This window comes from Mercenaria mercenaria, chromosome 16, assembly GCF_021730395.1.
Source record: "Mercenaria mercenaria strain notata chromosome 16, MADL_Memer_1, whole genome shotgun sequence".
Classification (NCBI taxonomy): Eukaryota; Metazoa; Mollusca; class Bivalvia; order Venerida; family Veneridae; genus Mercenaria; species Mercenaria mercenaria.
In genome coordinates, this window is record NC_069376.1 from 71,359,470 (window position 1) to 71,386,522 (window position 27,053).

General features: G+C 35.6%; 1 protein-coding gene across 2 annotated transcripts; it reads left to right on the forward strand.

Annotated features, from left to right (window-relative positions):
* Positions 1-26,964, forward strand: LOC123541497 (uncharacterized). 2 transcript variants are annotated; one of them, XM_053527359.1, is made up of 3 exons: positions 1-145; positions 22,552-22,728; positions 25,535-26,964. In XM_053527359.1, exons 1-3 carry the CDS (start codon positions 31-33, stop codon positions 25,567-25,569), a joined length of 327 nt encoding a protein of 108 aa, XP_053383334.1. In that variant the 5' UTR covers positions 1-30; the 3' UTR covers positions 25,570-26,964. The 2 variants fall into 2 exon arrangements, with proteins under 2 accessions (XP_053383334.1, XP_053383333.1); XM_053527358.1 differs by having other exon boundaries at positions 22,552-26,964.
* The last annotated feature ends 89 nt before the right edge of the window (positions 26,965-27,053 follow it).

Sequence of the window (27,053 nt, forward strand, 5' to 3'; positions counted from 1 at the left end):
TATTACACATTGACTAACAAAGTTATCAAGATGGCTTTTCTTAGCAGTTGCTGGATTTCTGTTCACAGTTTTTGTTCTTCCCTGTTCCAGAGGTTGAGGTCTTTTGCCCTGCGGCTTGGCCAGTCGCAGGGCGAGGGTGGGACTTGTAAGTACATTTTCGATTTTCACTTTTCAGTATTTCATTTTCAGTCAATCTTGGTGGCTTTCTTTATCTTCTTATGAATTCAATTATAGAGTTAAAGAGATATGTATGTTTACTGACTGTTTGGAAATATTTGAATGTTCATGCATGTGCAGTTCAGAGCTGCACATAATACTCGCAGAGAGGAGTGCTGCAGTATAAATAGATAGATAGATAGTTAAGAAAATTGTGCTGGCGGACTCGAACTCGCACTGGGTACATTCGGCTACCAACTCCTGATACTGTACTCCTGTGATTTATATACATGTACATGTACTGGATAATCACAACCATATATTTATTACGTATTTTACTGAAGATTTGAAAAGTATTAGCATTGAATGTGTAAGATCATACCTCAACAATCACACTGGCCTAAGCTTAGCTTTCACAGAAGCGGTGGTTCCAACGCCTCGACGGTGGAGGATTCGTCACAGAAATGGTGGAGAAATATGGCCGACTGAAATTATTTACGCTCTCATCAGTACTTTTTCTAACGAGTGTTTCACGTTTGACTGAAAACAATCAGACGGGGGCCCACATGTGTATTCTTCCAGCCACAAACACCTGTTCAGTGCAATTCTTTGTCATTAATGTAAACACTTCTGTATAGTTTGACGAGGGACTTTTTTTCTTGTATAATTCCCATTAAAAATGGTAAAATCTTGTACAAAACGACCCCTGAGCACGTTTACCGCAAAATGTAAGTCTGACACTGTCAAGCAAAAGCTTTTTCTCCATAATCGATGATTTTTCATTGCAAGAATACAAAATGATCAACCAAAAATCATTCCAACGCAGTGTGCATTGGGTACAGTTACAACGCATTAAGGTAGATCTTGTTTCCTTAATTTTGCTATTGACTTTAAAGGTGGATAATCAGACTTTGACCATGTAAGGGATTTGCTTGTAACTTTAACATCTGATCATTTACACTCATTTATGTTCACTAAACACTTAATACAAGTTAGATTTTCACTGGAGGTATTTTTAAAATTTGATTTTCCTATCCTGGTTGCCCAACCAAGATAGAGTTATTTTATCGTAAGTATAAATTTGATAAACATACTTTGCTTAAGGAAAGGTATTAATATTAGATATATTGTAATATATTTGTAAAATATTTTCATTAACAATTATGTATTTAGATGGAATTCGATAGAAACGCAAGTTTAAAAAATTATTATTATCTCCCTTTGCCTATCTTGGTTGCGCAATGCCTATCTTGGTTGCGCAACCAAGATAGATTGGAAATAAATGAATTCAGAAACTAAACACAGATTTAAAGCTTGCATTTTGGTTCAGATTGTTAAATAGTTGGTATGTCTATCAAATGCAAAGTAAAACTAGAAATTGTATCGAAATAAAAAGAAATACTCAGCTTTTTAAATACTTTCATATTAAAGGGGAGTAATTACAAATTTTTATAAAAAATAATAAAACGTACATTTCTAATAGGAATCTAACTCTATGTAATGGGTCTTTTTGTTCCTTAAATAAATCTCTACCAGAATATACAAAAAGTAAAAAATGGCATTAAATGTTGTTTAAATGTGATTGACCACCTTTAAATTGGAGTAAAGAGCATTTTCCCAGAATTTTGATTTGGTAGGAACATGAGATCACTTCCACATTAGGTAGCAACAGAAACTGAATGTTTAGAATAAATATGACATCGATTCACATCCGTAAATGCATAATATCAAGTGACCATATTAATTTTCTATTTTAACAACTGGCATCATATGATAAACCAACTTGACTAAAGTACAATACAATTACTAATATGTAGCATACTTTAACAAAATGCCATTAAGCAGCTGTGTTACTGGAGTTAAGACATTTTACAAGTAGGCTAATTTACCTCTTCTTCAACAATATCATTTTATTATGCCCCCTTCGAAGGAGGGGTATATTGTTTTGCAGATGTCTGTCAGTCTGTCTGTTTGTCGGTCAGTCTGTATGTAGACCAATTAGTTTCTGGATGATAGCCTAGGATCATGAAAGTTTATAGGAAGGTTGGTCATCACCTGTAGATGACCCCTATTGATCTTGAGATCTGTAGGTCGAAGTCCAAGGTCACAGTGACCCTGAACATTAAATGGTTTCCGGATGATAACTCAAGAACGCTTTGGCCTCAGATTCAACAGAACAGAAGTGCAAATCAATAGTATATTATTACTAAAACATTAAGTTTCTGTTGCTGTCTGATGTCAAAGTGATTTCATGGACCTATCCTAATCAGAATCTCAGGAAAATGCTGTTTACTTAAAAGTCCATAACGAACATTAAACAAACAAGATCCACCATAATGCGTTGCAATTTACCCACCGCACACTGCGTTGGAATCATTTTTGGTCGATTTTTTCATATGCCTGTAATGAATATTCACCTTTTACAAAGAAATATTTTTTGCTTGACCGGGCTGAACTTGCGATTTGCTGCAAATGTGCTCAGGGGTCGTTTTGTACAAAATTTTACCATTTTTAATGGGAATTCTACAAAAACGACAGTCCCTCGTCAAACTGTACAGAAGTGTTTTCAATAATGACAAAGAATTGCACTGAACAAGTGTTTCTGGTTGGAAGAGTACACATGTCGGGCTCCTGTCTCACTGGTTGTTTTCAGTCAAACGTGAAAAGGTCATTAGAAAACGTACCGATGATAGCATAAATGTAGTCAGTCGGCCATATTTCTCCACTGCTTCTGCGATGAATCCTACACAGCAGCGGCGTTGGAACCACCGCTTCTGCGAAAGCTATTGCCAGTGTGACTATATCCATGTCAAATTTTAGACAGGCTTACTGTGGCTGAGTAGCTGCTTTTTTATTTCTGACTTTGGCAGCCACCACAGTTTGACCGTCAAATATAAAACAAACTGTACATGTCAGATTAGTTTGACTGTCAAATTTCTATTAATATCTATCTATCTTTGTGGGAAAAATATGATTTGTCGTGAAAATGAAGATATTTTAAGACCATGATATTTTAAGAAAAAGAAATGCAAGCATTCTGTGTGTTAGCCATGCAATGCTTTTGTTCCACAAAATTGGAAGCAAAGTTTTTAAAAATTATAGCGTTTTTTGGAAGGCATTCTCATTGTTTCTGTCAATCGAGCAGATACCATCCTTGTTATTGAAATGAACATAACATTGACACAGACCCCTTTTCTAAAATTTAGCGATAATATGCAATGACCAACCAATATAAAAATAAAACATAGGAGAGATTGTCGTGATGTCATGCATCAACATCTGTTTATCTGGTGGTGGGCAAAACAAATGTTTTTACATTGTGTATGGGATAGGAATTTTACTTCTTAATAACTGTTTCTCTCATTTATGGATTCTAAAAATTCAAAAAGTTTTGAAATATGTACAATTTTCATATTTTTGTATTTAAATATCTTTTTTAAATGAATAATCGTTTTAAATGACATATAAATTTGATAGCGGTGTAGTGATGTTCAAAACTTTTAGAAAAACACTGAGTTAAGTGTTCATAATTCATCCATTTCGAAATAATAGTTAAAAGTAATGAATAAATCACTTGTTTTATAACCTTTGCATTGATAAAAAATATTGTTATGATTTATGTTTTAAGAAAGTTTAGGCCGTTAGAAAGACATCACTGTTTACAAAAAAACATGGACATTCGGCAACAGTCACTCTGCCCACCTGATCGCTGTCTTATCAGTTCTAAAAATAGAAAATACAACGGATCTGTATACAAACATGATCTCTCCTATACCCATACCCTTCAGTATAAACTGCTGCCCATGCAGTGGACTGTTTGCATCTACATCGTTGATAATGATGAATTATGTCTCCCACCACACAGTGGTGTGGGAGACATATTGATTTACTCCAGTCTGTGTGTGTGTGTGTGTCTGTCACAAAGCTTGTCCGCATTCTAAGTCGAACATTTCTCATCTGATCTTCACCAAACTTGAACAAAATGTGTTTGACCATGAGACCTCGGCCAAGTTCGATAACTAGCCAAATCCGCCCAGGCACTTTTGAATTATGGCCCTTGAATTACTAATTGGATCCACTCGTCACATCCATCGAGAAAAACTAGAATTTGATCTGATCCTCACCAAACTTGAACATGAGACCTCGGCCAAGTTCGATAACTAGCCAAATCCTCCCAGGCACTTTTGAATTATGGCCCTTATTACTGATTGGATCTATTTATCATAGCCAATGTTGCAGTTGTGGGAGACATGCGCTTTTCTCAAAGCATCTCTAGTTTTAATTTTAATTAATCCTATTGTTGTTGTCGTGTAAGTTTGACATCTTTTGGGCAAATTTGGCACCCTGATGGGGTTTTAAAAAATATTAAAGTTGAACATTTATTATTTTTTGTATATCTACATTATTAAAAAGCAGCAGATGTCGCAAGCCTGCTTTCAGGGTTTTTTCTAGCTGATTTGGGAACATAGCCTATACCCCCAAAATTGGGAATTTTGACGCGTAAATGTTCCAAATTGGGAAATATTTAGTCCCATAGGATAAAGTAAGGATGTGTTTAAGCACTTTCTCATACACTTGTTTCACATTTTAGAACATCTTTAACATACTTCCATTATAAAATTGTCCATAATTTGGTCAGTTTTTGTGCAATTTTGATGACTTTTTTTTCAGAATGTAGATTGGGAATTTTTGCACTCATTTTGGGAAAAAAACATACTTTTTGTCATTGGGAATATGGCCGAATAACGGCTATAAAAACGTCCGGAAAAAAAACCTGGCTTTTATGCTGACAAGTATCTATGCTCTATTTTTTCAGATTTCATAACTTAAGCTATAAAAAGTAAAACAAAAAATAATCTTAAATTTGTTCAGCAGACTATACCACACCCTATTACCTGATGTCCACCACGCCGAGGGACGTTTATTAAAATTAATCTTAAGAAATTGAAACAAAATTGAGTTAACAAAACGAAGACTTATAGTAGCAAAACAACGTCGAAGATAGATGGAAGTTCAATCTAGACTGATTACCACCGTGTTACAGCGGAGTTCGCCATTGAAAATCGCCCATTATTAAACACAAGTATAAACAATGCATACTACAAATAATTCCATGACCTCCCAGGTCTCAAAAGCAAAACAAACGGCCAAAATAGATATTTTTACACAAAATTTCCCTCTGTCGTAAACGATATCCTATATTTTGACTCCTCGGTGGGATGGGCATCATTTAAAAATGCCCTCTGCGGTAAAGTTTATCATACGTGACTATACCCGGGTCCCTTTGGAGGGTCATAACGTCGGTGTAGATGTACGGACAGACTTGAAACTTGCCAGGATTATCCCCAGATGATTGGTCGTTTGACTTGTGAGGTAAATTTGATCAAAATATTTTGTAAACACTTCGAATTGGGCCGTTGAATATGATTTTCGCATCAATTTTAATAAACGTCCAATTTAAACAGCTGAATACTTCTTTATTTCGCAAAGTTGGCGACCAGGATTAATTCTGTAATATGTTAAGGCATTTACACATATGCTTGCACCAGAATATTTTCATGGAAAGACGAAATGAAAAAATACAGCTCAAAAGACTAACACCACTACTCATCGTTATTGATTTCTGACCTCTGTGGCAGCCGTATTCCTCGGCATGGTGGACATCAGGTAATAGGGTGTGTATACAAGTGCTTGCTTATTGTTTCAGGAAACAATATAATATTATACTCGTAATAATGTACTTTTTTATTTATTGTTGCTGCCTTCTTTTTTTTAGCTTGACTATTCATAGAATAGTGAGCTATTGCACTCGCCCATGCGTCGGCGTCCGCGTCCGCGTCCCGATTTTGGTTAAGGTTTTGTATGTAAGCTGGTATCTCAGTAACCACTTGTGGGAATGGATTGAAACTTCACACACTTATTCACTGTGACAAACTGACTTACATTGCACAGGTTCCATAACTCTATTTTGCTTTTTTACAAAATTATGCCCCTTTTTCAACTTAGAAATTTTTGGTTAAGGTTTTGTATGTAAGCTGGTATCTCAGTACTTACTAATGGGAATGGATTGAAACTTCACATACTTGTTCACTATCATGATCTGACATGCACTAAGCAAGTCCCATAACTCTACTCTCTTTTTTCTCAAAATTATGCCCCTTTTTCGACTTAGCAGTTTTTGGTTAAATTTTTGTATGTAATCTGATATCTCAGTATCCACTAATTGGAATGGATTGAAACTTCACACACTTGTTCACTGTCATGATCTAACATGCACTGTGAAGGTCCCATAACTCTACTTGGCATTTTTACAAAATTATGCCCCTTTGACTTAGCAGTTTTTTGTTAAGTTTTTGTATGTAAGCTGGTATCTCAGTATCCACAAATTGGAAAGGATTGAAACTTCACACACTTGTTCACTGTCATGATATGACATGCAGTACAGAGGTTCAATACCTCTACTTTGCATTTTACAAAATTATGTCCCTTTTTCAACTTTTGTATTCATTCAATTGACAAGGCTGTTGAATAGTGGAGCGTTGCTGTCCTCCGACAGCTCTTGTTACATTTATGGTACCATTTTCAAACATCTGAATGGAGATAATGCAAGATTTGATGGACAGTAGCTCTGTGACATTTTGCACAAATTTGTCTTGACATTTTAACCCGAAAGAGGGCGTTTTTGTTACAGAAACATGTGGAGTACTCGGCTGCAATAGTTTTAAATAACGATAATATGTTCTTATTGTATGCTAGACAATATATTTTGCTTTGCATGAATTTTTATTGTCTTTGACTATTCATACTTTTGCAGAGTCTTCTGTAGTTTAACTATCGCAGATCTAACTCCATTAATATAGATCTAGTTTTTTGTTTTTTATTTTTTTGGTGGGGTTTACGTGTATGTGAACTTATCTACTATTTATTTGAAGTTAAAACATTATTTCAGTAATTTACATACAGGCAGTTGATAAGCATTGTCTTCATTCATGGAAAGAACCAGTTACAGACTCACATAAGTCAAAATAATTCAATGCAAGTTTGTTTTATATTTGTGACAGTCACTCTAAAAGGACCAAAATAATTGAAGATAAATAACAGAACACTGTCATGTAAAGTTTTTGGTTTTTTTAGCTCACCTGTCACATAGTCACAAGGTGAGCTTTTGTGATCACCCTTCGTCCGTTGTCAGTCCGTGCGTCCGTCCGTCTGTCAACTATTTCTTGTCTGCACGCTAGTGGTTTCATTTATGATTTTATTTTAACCAAACTTGCACACAACTTGTATCACCATAAGATCACGGTTCCTTTCTTGAACTGGCCAGATCCCAGTATGGGTTCCAGAGTTATGGCCCCTGAAAGGGCCAAAATTAGCTATTTTGACCTTGTCTGCACAGTAGCAGCTTTATTTATGATTTGATTTTTACCAAACTGGCACACAACTTGTATCACCATAAGATCTTGGTTCCTTTCTTGAACTGGCCAGATTCCTTTATGGGTTCCAGAGTTTTGGCCCCTGAAAGGGCCAGAATTAGCTATTTTGACCTTGTCTGCACAATAGCAGCTTCATTTATGATTTCATTTTAACCAAACTTGCACACAACTTGTATCACCACAAGATCTTGGTTCCTTTCTTGAACTGGCGAGATTCCTTTATGGGTTCCAGAGTGATGGCCCCTGAAAGGGCCAGAATTAGCTATTTTGACCTTGTCTGCACAATAGCAGCTTCATTTATGATTTGAATTTAATCAAACTTGCACAAAACCTGTGTCACCATAAGATCTCGGTTCCTTTCTTGAACCGGCCAGATCCCGTAATGGGTTCCAGAGTTATGGCCCCTGAAAGGGCCAAAATTAGCTATTTTGACCTTGTCTGCATAATAGCAGCTTCATTTATGATTTGATTTTAACCAAACTTGCACACAACTTGTATCACCATAAGATCAATATTTTCAACAACAATAAATCTTGGATTCCATGACAAATCAGATCCAATCATATGTTCCAGAGTTATTTTATATCTGGTTACCTCCCCTGATTGTAATCAAAATGGATTTATATCAGTAAGTACTTACAGGACTTATTTGAAATTTCATTATTGTTATTAGTTGGACTGAGACAATCAGGGTAGATAACTATGGACTGATTTTATGTCATATTACCTCCCTTTATTTCAAATTAAAATTGTTATATCTCCATAACTAATGAAGATACTGATCTGAAATTTCATTTATGTCAACAGATTTATTTGGCAGAACCTTCTTTTGTCCACTTACAATATCTATTTTTTTAATTACTTCCCTTTTACGTTACTATAAATAGCTTTTTTGGTAACTTTTTTATTATTGGCTGTAGAGAAAACACAAGACCAGTTTTCTGTGGTACAACATGGATGGTACCTCCAGTTTTTAGGTGTATTTTAACATATCTATACCTTGTAAGATTTTTTTTCTTTTTGGTTAAATTTCTTCCCTTTGTTGTTCCTGTCCTTTGGACTTAGATATTTTTTCTGAGGACCTTCTTGTCCTCAAGTGCAATGATAACAGTTGAGCGATATAGGGCCATCATGGCCCTCTTGTTTTGCTTGTACTTTATGTGTAACGTTAATCATGCTAAGGGGAATTATGATAACTTTTACATAAATTAATAAGTAATTGAATCCGCCTTTTGATTAGTCTAAATAATGAGACCTCGGGAAGACCGATTTTACATTTGATATTTTATGTTGTCTACCTAAAGGGGATATCGACCAGTCAAAAAACAAACAATATTCAACTCTTGGGTACAATTATTTGGACTCCTTTTTGATACATTGTACATGTAAGTTTTATTTGAATTTATCTCATATGCGCAACAAAATCAGCATTTCAACCCAAGTTTAGCAATGACAATTTTTTCTAGTGGAGAAAACAATTCGTAACTGTTTCCTAGGATCTCGTCAAATTAGACTAAGTCACTCACATATTCCATGTAAAAAAATTGACGACTTTTTTCAACTAAAAAGGCATTGTCGGTTCCCAGATTCAAACTTATGCCCTTCAATCAGTGATGAGCGAATCCAACAACTCGAGTCAGGCACGTTTTATAATTATAGTGAAAACTAAACATGAGAACCATTATTTAAAAGAAAATTCTGCAGCAAAAGGTACTGAAATTTAGGCAGAAAAAGGCATGTAATATATAAGAGTATCTTTTTTTTCACATACACACTACTTAAATATAGTGTGCATTTTGGCAAGATTCATTTAAATTCTAAATAAAGATTATATCTGGTACATTTGTTACAATCGGGTTAAACACCCATTCCAACAGTTTTTATGAGTATTTAAATCGTCACTTCTCAGTCATGCGGCCAGTGTAAACAAGTGCATTCAGTATTTTTTACTCGTATCGGAAAGGCGGAGTTACCTGTATAGACAAGATCAAAAAATAGCTTCAGCATTGCTGATTTTGTGACGTAAAGGTACAAGTCTATCGATTTAAGAAAAGGCGAAAGGGCAATTTGATCTGCAAACAGTAGTATAATGATCTTCAGAAATAGAAAAGATTCATGTTTACGAAGTATTGTAATAACAACTGATGATAAAGTACCAAAGTCACTGATAATTTAATTCTGTTAGTTTTTAGCTCACCTGAGCACAAAGTGCTCAGGGTGAGGTATTGTGATCGCTCACCGTCCGGCGTCCGTCCGGCAGGCGTCCTTCCACACTTTCCTTTAAACAACATCTCTTCCTAAACCAACAGGCCAATTTTGATGAAACTTCACAGGGTTGTTCCTTGGATGGTCTTCTTTAAAAATCGTTCAAAGAATTGAATTCCATACAGAATTCTGGTTGCCATGGCAACCAAAAGGAAAAACTTTAAAAATCTTCTTCTCAAAAACCAGAAGCCCTGGAGCTTAGATATTTGGTGTGAAGCATTGCCTAGTGGACCTCTACCAAGTTTGTACAAATCATGACCCCAGGGTCAAAATTGACCCCGCCCCAGGGGTCACTTGATTTTACATAGGAAAATCTTAAAAAATCTTCTCAAAAACCAGAAGCCCTAGAGCTTAGATATTTGACATGTAGCATTGCCTAGTGGACCTCTACTAAAATTGTTCAAATCATGACCCCGGGTTCAAAATTGACCTCGCCTCAGGGGTCACTTGATTTTACATAGGAAAATCTTCAAAAAAATTATAAAAATAAACCAGAAGGCCTAGAGCTTAGATATTTGACATGTAGCATTGCCTAGTGGACCTCTACAAAATTTGTTCAAACATGACCCCTGGGGTCAAAATTGACCCCACCCCAGGGGTCACTTGATTTTACATAGGAAAATCTTCAAAAATTTTCTAAAAATAAACCAGAAGGCCTAGGTCTTAGATATTTGATATGTAGCATTGCCTAGTAGACTTCTACAAAATTTGTTCAAACATGACCCCGCCCCATGGGGTTACTTGATTGTACATAGAAAAATCTTCAAAATAAAGCGGAAGGCCTAGAGCTTAGATATTTCATATGTAGCATTGCCTAGTGGACCTCTACAAAATTTGTTCAAATCATGACCCCCGGGGTTAAAATTTACCCCACCCCAGGGGTCATTTGATTTTACATAGGAAAATCTTCAAAAATTTTCTAAAAATAAACCAGAAGGCTTAGATCTTAGATATTTGACATGTAGCATTGCCTAGTAGACTTCTACAAAATTTATTCAAATCATGACCCCCGGGGTCAAATTGACCCCACCCCATGGGGTTATTTGTTTAGCTTTAGCAAAGAATTTTTTTCAAGAAAGCAATTAAACTCAGGTGAGCGATATAGGGCCATCATGACCCTCTTGTTAAAAATGTTACAGGATTTTATGATTCTGATATATATGTTTGATATTTGATTATTGTTGTAACATCTTGTTGTTTTGATGATGTGGATGTTTGAAAGTTTGATAGTTGACATGGCAGTATTATAGGTTTTAAAGTGGCTAGCCGCAGCTTCGTTGGACAAAAAAGAAAATAGATATTTTTAGATATATCTGGAAATAAATGCTATATTTCTTAAGAATGTTTTAAAACTTAATTACAAACAACTATAAGTTGCGGAAACATGAAATTTTGCTGTTACTACTTCTAACGATGAAATTTGAAAATCGCTTGTAATGTTAAAGCTTTACTCCAGGTAAACTGTCTCGATTATAAATATCTATATTTTGAAGCCATAATTTAATTCACTATTTCCGTCATAATGCTATTTATTATGACGAAGGGAAAATATCTTTATTGCTGCGGCAGACTGGGTTCGATTCCCAGCATGGTCATCTTTTTTTCTTGAGTTTTATTTTAGAAAAACTTTGTGTTCTAATGTTCATAATTGACCCAACTTTAATTGTGTTAGGCAAATCTGAAGGTCAGTGCCTTTAAACAGATTATTAGCTGTTAGCTTTTTTTAGCTCACCTGAGCCAAAGGCTCATGGTGAGCTTTTGTGACCGCTCAATGTCCGTCGTGCGGTGTGCAAAGTGCGTCCGTCAACAATTTCTAAAAAATCTTCTTGAAAACCACTGGGCAGAATTACACCAAACTTCATAGGAATGATCCTTGGGTGGCCCCCTTTCAAAATTGTTCAGAGAATTGAATTCCATGCAGAACTCTGGTTGCCATGGCAACTGAAAGGAAAAACTTTAAAAATCTTCTTGTCCAAAACCACAGGGCCTAGGGCTTCGATATCTGGTGTGTAGCATCATCTAGTGGTCTTCTACCAAAATTGTTCAAATTATCCCCCTAGGGTCAAATATGGCCCGCCCCGGAGGTCACAAGGTTTATATAGACTTATATAGGGAAAACTTAAAAATCTTCTTGTACAAAACCATATGGCCTAGGGCTTTGATATTTGGAATGTAGCATCATCTAGTGGTCCTCTACCAAGATTGTTCAAATTATCCCCCTAGTGTCAAATATGGCCCTGCCCCGGGGGGTCACATGATTTATATACCGTATTTTCCCGAATTAAGGTCCCTCCCGCTCTAATTAACACCTCCACCCTTTTCTTCGGCAGTTTTAAGAACTTTTAATTTAAAAGCAGGCACATCAGCGTGTCAAACCATTGACATTGTGTATTGCGCTATTAGCTACCCGCATGTACTAAGGAAAATGTTATTGGAGTACACAGCTGTTTGGGTCATGATGTAATGTGTAATGTCACAAGTGTGTCAAAAAGCCAGACATGGAATACATGAGGTACCATATTTAAATGCATAAAAAACACACTGCATTAAATTGGATGCCAAATAAATATGTTTTGGGGGGATTAAACAACACAGAAACACTTTACAGTTAGTTTGAATGATGTTTTTAAGTTTTGTAAAAAAATTTATTTTTTTACCTCAAATGAACCTCTTTGGAAAATGTAACGCCCCCGGGGGCGTTTATTTTGGAAAATACGGTAGACCTATATAGGGAAATCTTTGAAAATCTTCTTGTACAAAACCACATGGCCTAGGGCTTCATATTTGGTATGTTACATCATCTAGTGGTCCTCTACCAAGATTGTTCAAATTATCCCCCTAGGGTCAAATATGGCCCTGCCCTGGGGGTCCCAAGTTTTACATAGACTTATATAGGGAAAAAAGTTTAAAAATCTTCTTGTCTGAAACCAGAACACTTACCGGTAGACCTTTGATATTTGGTTTGTAGCATTGACTTACGGTCCTCAACCAAAATTGTTCAAATTGTACCCCTTGGGTGAAAAGAGGCCCTGCCCTGGGGGTTCCAAGTTTTATATATAGGAAAAAGCTTTAAAAATCTTCATTTGAAACCATACGACCTAGGCTTTTGATATTTGGTATGATGCATTATCTAGTAGTCCTCTACCAAAATTGTTCAAATTATGCCCCTGGGGTGAAGAGGCCCTGCCCTGGGGTCACTTAGTTATTATGTGAGTTATATAGGAAAAATACTTAAAAAACCGTCTGATCCTATTTCCAAGACTGTTTAATTATAATTTGATGACCCCGAATTATATGATGTCACTTGACTGTGACCTTGACCTACTTTCTTGTTTTTTAAGATACAGCCTTGAAATTTACATACACAGTTTTGCACACAAATCGTAAAACTGAATTTCATTGACCATGAATGTGACCTTCTGACTTTCTTAATATATTATCATCATTTTGGCATTTGAAATATGTAGTTCATATTACTCAGGTGAGCAATTCAGGGTCATCATGACCCTTTTGTTTTAAGAAGAGACATGTATTTTAGTGTCATGTTGATGAGTTAATTTAGCATCAAAATGATGTTAGGTTTTAAATAGGCCGTTATACAATTATTGACTGATGTTCAAATATAGTTAGTGTTACTGTTGTGGATGGTGATGGTGATGCTAAGATTCAGGATAATTTTCACCTTTTTCTGTGAAAGTAATGGTGTGATATCATATATCCAAATATGATAGATGCAAATGCCGCTGCTAAGGCCACACCAAATTGAAAAGTTGTTCATCAGTTTTTAGCTTGACTATTTGAAGAATAAGTAGAGCTATCCTGCTCACCATGGTGTCGGCGTCACACCTTGGTTAAGTTTTTCGTAGTCTAGTCCACATTTTGAAAAAGTCTTTTGAGATAAAGCTTTGAAACTTTCAACACTTGTTTACCATCATTATGTCCAGTTAAAGGCAAGTGTACATAACTTATCAAGGATTTTGGCTGAAATATGGCCCCTTTTGACTTAGAAATCATGGTTAAGTTTTTTGTACCAGTTCATATTTTGACAAAGTCTTTTGAGATAAAGCTTTGAAACTTTTAACACTTGTTTGCCATCACCATGTCCAGTTATAGGCAAGTGTACATAACTCCCATTATGGATTTTGGCTGAATTTTGGCCCCTTATGACTTAGAAATCTTGGTCAAGTTTTTCGTACCAGTCCACATTTTGACAAAGTCTTTTGAGATAAAGCTTTGAAACTTTTTTTTTCTTTTTCTAGGTCAATTAAAAACTTCACAGGGTCAAGTTCCATAACTCTGACATTTATTTTGAGCAAATTATGCCCCCCTTTAGACTTTGAAAATTCAAGTAAAAGTTTTACATCAAAGTTACTATCTCCAAGACTAATGCAGATATTGATTTGAAACTTCACATGTGTCTTCAGGTCCCATAAGTTCCACCTAATTTTAGCCAAATTATGCCCAGTTTTGGACTTAGAAAATCCTGGTTAAAGTTTTGCGTGCAAGTACATACAGCTATTACCAAAAGGCATATAGATTTGAAACTTAATTTTTCATTTTATAGATCAATTACCAACCTCACTGACTCAAGTCCCATAACTCTGACATGTACCTTTGGCAAGTTATGCCCCCTTTTGGACTTAAAAAATTCTGGTTAAAGTTTTACATTCAAGTTACTATCTCCAAAACTAATGCAGGTATTGAATTGAAACTTCATGTGTGCCTTTGGGGTTATAAAACTAGTTGATAGCATCAAGTCCAATAACTCTGATATGCATTTTGGTCAAATTATGTCCCCTTTTGAACTTTTGATATTTAAAATTCTGGGTAATATTTCAAATAGTCGAGCTTGGCTGTCTTATGGACAGCTCTTGTTCTCTTTTGTTTTATTTTGTCTGAAAATCTGAGGTAATATTTTGACCCCATTCTTCAGTCAATTCTTTGAATAGTCGAGCGCCCTGTCAAGTGAGCTAAAAAATAATTTAAATATTTTTTGGTTTCTGTTAAACTCGGGGAAGAGCGAAGAAATATAATTGCCTTGATTTGCTTCTCGAGTGACTAATAACAACCTTAAATTTGAATGTATAAGCCATTTTGCATTAAAAATAATTCACCTGGGATTGAAAAAAATTGACCTGCAGATGCACTGCAAAGTGAACTTGTGAAAAAAGGTAATAATATTGGCATACAGCATGTGTGTAATTGAATGATTAGGACGGATTACACCAAACCAGAAGTGACTACTCGGTGTTACATGTGAAGTAGTCCAAAATGTAGTTCCATGCTATGGATGAAATCTGGTATAATGAGTGACATGAGGAGGTGACAGTTAAATTTTTGGCTTATGTTTATTGCTTATTGTATTGAGAATAGACATGGTTCGCACAGGCCATGAAAAGTCCTTGAATTTGATGCCTACTCCTTGAAAACTACTTGAATTTTGTAACAGTCAGAAACTACTTGAAAACTACTTGAATTTAGGAAAAAAGGTACAAAAGATGGCAAATAGTACTTAAATTCGTCAGGTGCGAAGTGAAAACGGACAAACATTATAAACGGACCAAAATAAACTAAAAAACGACAAAAAAACAAAACAACCGTTACCGCCATTAGGGCCTGCCACGGAGTCGGCGATAGTACGGTATGGTACTGTACTTTACGGGTTTTATGCTCTTTCAAGTAATTTTCACAATGTGTAATTTATCCGCGATGCGTTGAAGGTAATCTTGTGTTACATTGTTTAATTTTGTCCTAAATTGGATTTAAATTGGTTATTTCATGTCTCAGCAACAGTGACATTGCGCCCATTTTAGTCCTTGAAAAAGGAGGAAAACTACTTGAAAACTCCTTGAAAACTACTTGAATTTTTTTTGGGAAGGTCTGTATGAACCATGATAGATCTAGACCATTTTCATTGTAAATTTCCTGGAATAAGTTTTATTCTTTGCGAAAAATGTCTACCTACGCGTAATTGCTAAATGGCTGTTTTCGTTGGGGCATTTTTAGACGGTGATGTTTCTCAGAACAGATTATTTTTCTTATATACAACATAACATGTCAATATTTTTCTATTTTTGATAAGAAGACATGTTATACTAAATGACCATATATGGTTTTCATATCATTGAAATGCTCTAAAGTGCTGAAAATGAGGTCTGAATGTTTTGTTATTAATATGAAATAAATAAGGAATTGAATTGGTAGAATGTAACCATTATGCTTTAGTTTGAAAATGCGGCTAGAAAATATGTAATATATATAACAATGTTGCATTCTTTTGACTTTCCGAAGTTTTTGATAAAGTTTAATATCTTTGTTACAATTAAATCTTTTGACTTGAAACTTAAAACAGATATTTACTATCAAAATCTACACCTGGGGAAATAATCCCTATAACTCTGATTTAATTTGACTGAGTTATGCCCATTTTAAACTTAGAATATTTGGCTAAAGTTTTATACAGGGTTCAATAGGTCTGTTACTTTCAAAGTTTTATACTATTATGCCCCTTTAAGTTTTACTGGCAAAGCTCTAATTCTGAGTCCAACACTTAGAAAATTGGACAGCATCTTGTTCTAACTTTATACTTAAATGTTTTTCATCCAATTTTCAATGAAATAAATCCGATAGTAAAGCAGCTCAATTTGGTGAAAGTTTGAAGAAAATGACATATATGCATTTAATTTAGTATATTTTTTGTCTAAACTACGGAATATATAATGGATATATTGAACAGGCACGTGGTACAAATGTGATTCGCTGAGAAAAATATATTTTGAATGATACGTCTATATTCTAGATGCAAATTATAATTAAAATTTAAAATCTCACTGTTTTGAGAAAGCGAAATTTTAAAATATAATCTTCCGTTATATTTCAGTTTTCCACTAGCTTGTCTTCTATTTAAGCCCGCCACATTCAGCACTTTTAGTGCTTTGATTAGATGTGTTTTGACTTAACTTTACCTGGTAAAAAGATTTTTATGGACTTAGAAATTTTTTTATGCCCCCTAAGGGAGTCATGTTAGTTTTCAACTGTCTATCCATTCATTTGTTCATTTGTTCTGCTCCGGACTTGGGGCAGATTGTTTTAATGAGGAATATCTATAAAAATATAATAAGAAAGATTATTATCCTCTTTTTCCAGCAAGTCATAAAAGTATAAGGCAGAATGATCATACATAATACAACAAAGTTTTGTTTTTTTTTGCTTATAACAAGTGTGAATATATCAAATAAAATTGAGATCATGAAAGATTTCCACAGAATAACTCTTTTTGGATATCTTAAGAATCCTCAGCAAAATTTCGGATATCTATTAATCCTCAGTAAAATTTCGGATATCTAAGAATCCTCGGCAAAACCTGAAGTTTTCGATTACTATTGACAGACGTTTTGACATTAAACTGTCCAAAATTTTAACGAACAATTTCTAACACGACTAGCAAATTAATTAGAACTCTAAGTTATTAAACCATAGTCAATTTTTATAATATTTAAAAAACAGATGAATTTCTTAACCATAATTCTAAACTAAAATGATATATACAGAAACAAACACAAAAAATATCACTTACCTATAAAAATATAATAAGAAAGATTATATCCTCTTTTTCTGGCTTTAATGCACTAAGTCATAAAAGTATAAGGCAGAATGATACTGCCTGCTGGAAAAGGGATGTTTTAAGGGGTTCTCTCACTGTCCATTGGTCAACATTCCTTGACCAATTGAAACTTAGCATTTCTGGTGAGGTGGGGCTGAAAAATCCTTGTTTATGGCTTCAAAAAGTGTGAAATACCTTCCATAATTTTTTAATCTAAGTCATCTTACTTAACTGCTAAAGTTTTTATAAGAATTCTACTTAAAAGATGTTATTATTATTATTATTATTATTATTATTATTATTATTATTATTATTATACCAGATTTATATAGCGCCCTTTTCATGATCAATTTCACGTTCAAAGGCGCTTTACATAGTCCAAATGCAGCCACACAGGGCGTATAATTCATCCTCTACTAGTACAGACACAGAGCGATCTGACCAGAGGGACAGAGTGAGACAAAGCCCCCAGGATAGAGAGATCAGAAATCAGATACAGGCTTGTCTGGCTAACTAAACCTAGCTCATTGCGAATATACAGCCTGGTTCTTTAACATGCCCAGTGTTTAGCACTGATACATGCAAGAATTGCCTGGGTTCCTGACCAGTACACCTCTAGTTGGGTGGGAAACACTGAAAAGCGTTTCTGAAAATTTCCGAGTAGCTGCTGGGGATCGAACCCCTGACCTCAGGATTGGAAGGCCAGTGTGCAAACCACAGAGCTATGTTAGAAGGCTAAGCACTTTGTACTTTCTTTGTACCCCTTGATTGTTATCACACTTAAGCTGACTATGTAATTAAATGTCACTGGTTTTGAGACAGTTTAAGTGAAACCAGGAACTAACTTATCAGATGCCAAGCTTGTAGAACAAAGATACTAAAGAAACAGCTTTTAAGAGATTATTGAAGTAGGCTTGGGAAAGAATTTATTCCTAAAAGTGTTCAAAATTTTACCAATGTTTTATATTAAGAAAAATAGAAAATGCCTTTTCTGAAAATAGCCAGTGCAGTCAAAAGATAAATGAATAATAAAGCCAATAATAAATGAATAATAAAATTAATAAAAACACTGAATTTGTATAGCATAACACGACCTCATCCGGCATAAAACATTCATCACAACGTTAACTTTTTACATGAAGGCACTTTACTCGTGAACCACTGCACCCAGGACCTTCAAACTTCACATGCTGTTAGTACTTATTGAGTACAGGATCCCTACTGACTTTGGGGTCACCAGGTCAAAGGTCAAGGTCACAGGGGCCAATGTTAACTTTTTGCATGAAGGCATTTTACTCACGAACCACTGCACCCAGGACCTTCAAACTTCACTTGCTGATAGTACTTATTGAGTACAGGACCCCTAATGACTTTGGGGTCACCAGGTCAAAGGTCAAGGTCACAGGGGCCAATGTTAACTTTTTGCATGAAGGCACTTTACTCGCGAACTACTGCACCCAGGACCTTCAAACTTCACATGCTGATAATACTTACTGAGTACACAAACCTTTTTGACTTTGGGGTCACCAGGTCAAAGGTCAAGGTCACCAGGTCAAAGGTCAGGGTGGTGCGGCAGGCATTTGTCACCATTAGTGAAGCTCTTGTTTTTTTTTGAGTTTCTTCTTTTTGTTGTTCCTGTCCTTTGGGCTTCAACAGTCAAGTTCTTTAAATTTTGCTCTCATCCTCAGTGCCTTTAACTCCAGTTTCAAACTTCAGGAGAAGTAAAACATTTTTTAAATAAAAATTTATAGTCACTGAATTGATATTTCTGTGTACATTGAACAGTGATTATTTATAATCTGTTAATTGACATTCATCAAAGACTATGTATGAAAAGACTTTACTAAAAAATTATTTAGAATCTGCCACTGAAAGTCTTGGTGCAGAAACAAAGTAGGTAAGAGCCCTGATCAACTTTTTGCAAAAAATTATATTTGTCAAGTAATGGACTAATTGTCTATATAGGGTTTCTGTACAAACGTTTTACCCAAGCCCTGCTAAATTTCTATAATGAACTTGTCCATCTTTCAGGTTGGAATACACCATTAACTGTTAAAGGTGGATAATCAGATTTTGGCCATGTAACGGATTTGTTCGAAACTTTAGCATCTGATCATTTACACTCATTTATGTTCACTTAACACTTAATACAAATTAGATTTTCACTGGAGGTATTTTTAAAATATCATTTTCCTATCCTGGTTGCCCAACCAAGATAGAGTTATTTTATCATAAGTATAAATTTGATAAACATACTTTGCCTAAGGAAATGTATAAATATTAGACATATTTGTAATATATTTGTAAAATATTTGCATTAAAAATTATGTATTTAGATGGAATTCATTAGAAATGCAAGTTTGAAAAATTATTATTACCTCCCTTTGCCTATCTTGGTTGCGTAACCAAGATAGATTGGAAATAAATTAATTCAGAAGCTACACACAGCTTTTAAACTTGCATTTTGGTTCAGATTGTTCAATAGTTGAAATGTCTATCAAATGCAAATGTAAAACTAGACATTGTATCGAAATAAAAAGAAATACCCAGCTTTTTATATACTTTCATATTAGAGGGGAGTAATTACAAAATTTTATAAAAATAATAAAATATACATTTCAAATAGGAATCTAACTCTATGTAATCAGTCTTTTTGTTCCTTAAATAATTCTCTACCAGAATATACAAAAAGTAAAAAATGTCATTAAATGTTGTTTAAATGTGATTGACCACCTTTAAAAGGAGTGCTTACCTAAAAGATACTGACTGAATGGCAAACATTGCAGATCTTGATCAGACTGCATGGATGTGCAGGCTAATCATAATCTACACTGGTGTTTGTTCTTATTCCAAAGTGTACTCTACTTTTTACTATAAAAAATATTTCATTTTGTATTAAAATCTAAACATAGTACAGACAGAAAAGTTTGTGGGTATCTGTGTGGTGTGGTCTACATTATGAACCTGCACACTTCCGAAAGATAATTTATTGTTGAACACTTCCGAAAGATAATTTATTGTTGAGCCAGCTTGCAGAAGCGAAGACATAGTTGTCCAAATGGCTGTTCGGTGTATGTGCATGCGTGTGTCAGTGCATGCGTGCGTCTGTCAGGATTTGTTTGTCCGGACCATAACTTTGACATGCATGGAGCAATCTCGTTTATATTTGGCATGAATGTTAACCTCAGTGAGACGGAGTGTCATGTGCAAACCACAGGTTCCTGTCTCAAAGGTCGAGGTCATACTTGGAGGTCAAAGGTTAAATTCAATGATGACTTTGTGTGGAGCATTTCTTCTTCATGCATGGAGGGATTTTGATGTAACTTGGCACAAATGCCCCCTTTAGGACTTAGAAAGTTCTGGTTAAAGTTTTGCATGCACGTTTCTATCTCCAAAACTAATGCAGATACTGGATAGAAACTCTATCAATATTTTAACATGTAGGGTACCATTTTCCTGCTTCTGGGACAATAATATGAATAGTCGGGCATTGGCTGTCTTATGGACAGCTCTTGTTATGCTTGCTGTTGTGACTGGTGTTGGATGATGATGACTATAACATTGTATGGCAAATGAATCTGATCTAGATAATCCTGATTGAAGGTTCACAATGTGGGTTTTATGCTTGTTTTCATGACTGCCATTGCTGCTGATGATGATGATAACTGTAACTTTGTATTGCAATATCAGTTTGACATTGAAACTGTTGCTTGAAAATCTATAATGTGGAATTAGTGTGATTGTTGTTGTGATTGCTGCTCTGTTTCTTGTCCGGTCCATAACTCTGCCATTGATGAAGGGATTTTAAAATTACTTGATATAAATGTTCACCATAATAAGACGACATGTCATGAGCAAGACCCAGACCCCTAGCTCCAAGGTCAAGGTCACACTTACAAGTCAAAGGTTAACATGGTCTTTTTCTTGTCCAGTCCTTAACTCTGCCATTGATGAAGGGATTTTGAAATTATTTAGCATAAATGTTCCCTATATTGAGATGAGGTGTCATGTGCAAGACCCAGACCCCTAATTCCAAGTTCAAGGTCACACTCAGAAGTCAAAGGTGTTTCTTGTCTGGTCCATAACTGTGCCATTTATCAAGGGATTTGAAAATAATTTGACACAAATGTTAACCATATTGAGAAGATGTGTCACACTTATGACCGAGGACTCACTCATTCACTCCACACTGGAGTGACGGGCTCCAGTTTCCTCAAATGTGCCCAGTTTCACTGTCAAGCATCGAAATAGTCTAGCATGCTGTCTCCTGTGACAGCTCTTGTTGTGACTACTACTGCTACTGTAGATGATGATGATGATGCAGAATTTGGAATTGTTTAAGCTTGTGTTATCACTGTTGCTGCTGCTGCTGATACTGATGATAGTAATGATGACTGCTGCTTCGAATTCTTAATTATTCAACTGTTATTGTCACTGGTCTGAAAAGGTGAAAATGATGATCAAGATGTTCATGATAGAAACAAAGTCACAATGCTAAATAATTTACTACGCATAATGGTTGTCAATTTAATATCAAGATTATTCTTAGAAATTTTAATGCTGCTGCTGCTGATGATGATACAGTTACTACTGCTAACTTTCAGTGGTGATGCTGATGATGATACTTAAACAAAATTTCTGATAATTTACAAGGTGCTATCAATTTGAAAGTAAGAATATTCTTAGGAAGATAAAAATGTGAAATTGGTTGTGATTGCTGTTAGTGATTTTAATGGCATTGTATTCCATATCAGTAACCAGGTATTACCTGTTTAGTATGTACAATGTTTCAAGATTGTAAAAATGTGGCATTGTTTACATGTATATTGTTTAAGGTGATGTTGTTTTTTGTTGCTGAAGAGTTTGCTGCTTTTACTGATAATTATCACAATGATTTCCTAATTTTGGTTAATGGGGTGCTGGTATTAAAAATGTGTGCTCTGAAGGCTTATCATTATGTGATATTTAAGAGATTATGGATTTGAAAGTCTTGTTACAACAGTTTTATAACTTTCAGGATTAAATTTATGACTAGAGCATTATGTACAAAATCAAGGCTGCTTTTTTCTTATTACATATTTTTTCTACTTTCAGGTACTGAGGTGACCGAGGCTATGAGGGCACTACCTCCCGGTAGTGATGAGGTCGTTGCTTTGGCTGTGACGGAGGAGCTGTCTACTGAGGTGACTCCCTTCGCTAGCCAGGACCCCGTCCGCCCTGTTGTAGATGTTGCGGTAATCCCAGAGGATACGCCCGCCGCTGACGTCGAAGGTATTGGGGAAGGGGCTCCTCAGGGTGGCCATCCTGAGGAGCATGAGGTGGGTCCTGTACCCCAGGTGGATCCTTTCCCTTTTGTACCTGAGGTAGAGGTGCCTCTCCCACCTCTTCTTGTCCCAGAGGTAGAGGTGCCCGATCCTTTTGTGCCACAGGTATCCCAGGTATTCCCAGGGAACACCAGAGACAGGGAGTCTCTGGGAGGGGTGGTTCAGGGATTAGAGGTTAATCCTGAGGGTAGGCCAGAGTTAGATGTACAGGGTTTTGTCCCACGCAGGTCAACTAGGCCCCGTCGACCTCATGTGCCTATGCAGATTATTTGGGGCAGGGGGGTTAAGTCCTATGATTAGCCAATGGCCTCACACCTCCTCCCTTCTTGTGGTTGAGGAGAACATGACAGAAATAAGGGTGTTTAGTATACTTTAACATTAAGCTACTTCATCATCATACATTATCATCATCTGTTCGTCGTCATCCATTGATCATTATAATCATCCATTCATCATCATCATCCATTCATCATCCATTTATCATCATCTGCACATTATCATCATCATCTAGCCAGCATCATCATCTGTTCATCATTATCATCATCCATTCATCATCATCTCTATTCATCATCATCTGTCATCATCATCATCTAGTCATCATCTATTCATCGTCATCATCATCTTTTCATCACCATCATCTCTGTTCATCATCTTCTGTATCTATCTATCATCATCTGTTTAGCCATCAGTACTTGATTTTTCTACAGACACTTGTTGGTTAGTCCCAATCCCCCCCTCCCCTCCTCTGCCCCATGCCATTTGTCAGCATCAAGATTTAGAACATGATCAAAGATGTACTCTTATTTTCCATCATGTTCTGCGTTGGTCGAGTAGGCTTATGTGATGGTTTGTTTGCATTTTTCTGGTCATGGCTGCTGTTTCCTTGCTGTTGGGGGCCGTCTTTTTTCTCTTAAAAGAGAAATTAGATTGACGGGAAGTGAATCTGTGGCCATGACAAAGAAACATGCCTATAGACCAACACCTTAGTCTGCTCAGCTCTTGCAGAACATGACTGAAGATGACAGCTCATCTCTGATAACCAAATACTACTACTAATAATAATAAATTTGAATATAGCATGTTTTATAATCACAACCATTTCTCAGTTTATTTTAAAAGACTAAAAGTTTGCCGATAGTTGTCAGGGTCTTAGGAGGGGAGTTGGGCGAACCCACCGGTGAATGTGGATTTTCCAAGGAAACTGGCATCACTGCTTATCATTCATGTCCATCAATCATCATCCAGTCTTCATCATCATCATCCATTTATCATCATCTACTCATTATCATCATCCATTCATCCTCAACCATTCATCATCATCTACTTATCATCATCATTATCTCTATTCATCATCATCTGTCATCATCATCATCATCTAGTCATCATCTATTCATCGTCATCATCATCTAGTCATCACCATCATCTCTTTTCATCATCTTCTTCTCTATTCATCATCATCATCTTCATCTAGTCATCATCTATTCATCGTCATCATCATCTGGTCATCACCATCATCTCTATTCATCATCATCTTCTCTATTCATCATCATCATCTGTTTAGTCATCAGTACTTGATTTTTCTGCAGACACTTGTTGGTTAGTCCCAATCCCCCCTCCCCTCCTCCGCCCCATGCCATTTGTCAGCCTTTTAAAAAACTAAAAGTTTGCTGATAGTTGTCAGGGTCTTAGGAGGGGAGTTGGGCAAACCCACCGGTGTATGTGGATTTTCCAAGGAAACAGAATTGGCATCACTGCTTATCACCATCATCAGTCATTATCATCCTCCTCCTCCACTTCCTTCTCCACCTCCTCCTCCTCATCTTCATCTGTTTTATCATCATTCTTATCATCCTTATCCTTATCATTTATCATCATCATTATCATCAAACATTATCATATCTATCTGTAAATCATGCCCAAACTACATTTATTCAAGGTGTTAAATGTATACTAAACAGTCAGATTTCTTGCCAGTTCTTTGAAACCATTTCTTAGTTAAGTGGTGTGATTGTTGTTGTTGTATGTGTGGAGTTTGAAAGCTTGTATTATATGTTACCAGTGACACTATGTGTACTATAAATACTTAAAAGACAATACTAAATTAGCCAAGGAGGCTTTGTTAATAATGGCAAACATTGCATGCAGTACTGGATTGTCCCAGGACCCAGCAATTTCCAGGACCCTGCAAAATTAGTATTTATGGTAACTATCTTCTATGCACGGTACTGGTTTTTTTCCAGGAAGTGAAAAGAAGAATGTGTGAAAAGTCATGTGTGCTTGTTTTGTATGGTAGTGTGTGTGGTGTGATTGTTGTTGTTGTATGTGTATGTTGTTTGTGTATGTGGAGTTTGAAAGCTTGTGTTATATGTTACCAGTAACACTATGTGTACTATAAATACTTAAAAAGACAATACTAAATTAGCCAAGGAGGCTTTGATAATAATGGCAAACATTGCATGCAGTACTGGATTGTCCCAGGACCCAGCAATTTCCAGGACCCTGCAACATTAGTATTTATGGTAACTATCTTCTTTGCACGGTACTGGTTTTTTTCCAGGAGTGAAAAGGAGAATGTGTGAAAAGTCATGTGTGCTTGTTTTGTATGGTAGTGTGTGTAGTGTGATTGTTGTTTTTACAAAAAATACAAAAAATACAAAAAAAAAAAAAAAAAAAAAAAAATAAAAAAAAAAAATTTGTGCATGTTCTTGTTTGTAGTATTTATTTAATGTAATAATTTATTGTGACCATTGCAGGCTGCAAGAAAGAGCATCATAATGCAGTTAACTGAATTCTGTTATGAGCAGGAAAGCGACACCAAAGAACAGTGGACAAGATTTTTTATGAAGCAAAAGAAGGGACATCAGAGTGCAGTGTACAAGATTTTTTAAGAAGGAAGAAAGGAATATTAAAATGCAGTGGATTGGATTTAATTATGAATCGAGAAAAGGAACATCAAAGTACAGTGAATGGAATTTTATTATGAAATGCAAGGAAGGGACATCAAAGTGCAATGGACTGGAGACTACTGGGGAGAAGATGTTGCTTCAAAAGATTGGCAGAGTTGCTTTTTGCTACAGGTGCAAAGCCGTGACAGATTCCTTTACTATTTATTGAGACATGCTAACGTTACCTTGAGGACAATCCGGTGTCTATATGTCAGCTGGATTGTGGCATTTTTTGAAGCGACTGGTCTGCAACATTGTGTCGGCAATGTTAAGATGATGGTTGTTCCTCTTTGTTTTGAGAGATGGAATCGGGGATTGTGAGGATTTGCATTTCTTCCATATCAACAGACTGCCAATGACAACTGACTTTATGTCCCATTCATATGTACAGTCAGGGATTGATCTGACTTTTTTATGAAGCAGTAGAGGAATATCAAAGTGCAATCAACTAGATTTAACATAAAGCAAGGAAGGATTATCAAAGTGTTATGAATTAAACTTTTTCAGGACAGGATCGAATAAACAACATCAAATTCTAATTGACTGGATTTTCTCAGGAAGAAAAGAAAGAACATGAGGAAGGAACATAAAAGTGCAATTAATTCAATTTTATTATGGAGAAAGGAAGAAACATCAAAGTGCAATCTTCTTGGATTTTATTTAAGTGCAGTGGACGGACTGGATTTTCTCAGAATGAAGAGAGGATATTCTGATGTTAATGTGACCCATAAAAGTGACTGTATTCATTTATAGCATTTAAAGTGAAGAAATAACATAAAAATGTAAATCATTGGAATTGATACTTTTTGTGGGGGTGGGAATATCTGTCCTGTGTATACCATTTCTTCCCATTCATCCTATCTTATTTCATCCTGACCAGGCCCATCCCATCCCTGATTGGTTACCCAGATATTATTGCACATATAATAAATAATATAGCATATTTGAATTAAAATATAAATGTAGAACATGGCCACAAAATAAACAGAGAAAAGATGTGTATAAATCAGTTTAATATGAAATATGTTGATATGAAATCATGTCTTATTCATGCAATTGACACTTTCTATATTCAGACTATATGAAGTGGTAAAAGTACACTTTTTTATAAGCAAATGTATGTATATGATAGAAAAGGTCGAAAACTTGAATTTTTCGAGACATTCATAATATTATTATGGATACAGTCTATTATGTGAAGTGGAATAATTATTAAATCTGGAACCACGCTTGTACGGTTTTTCTAGAAGTTACACTCCTCGCGATATTTTGAAAAGAATTATTTTTTAAAGGTAATTATGTTTTTCTCTTTCTTACATATATGCAG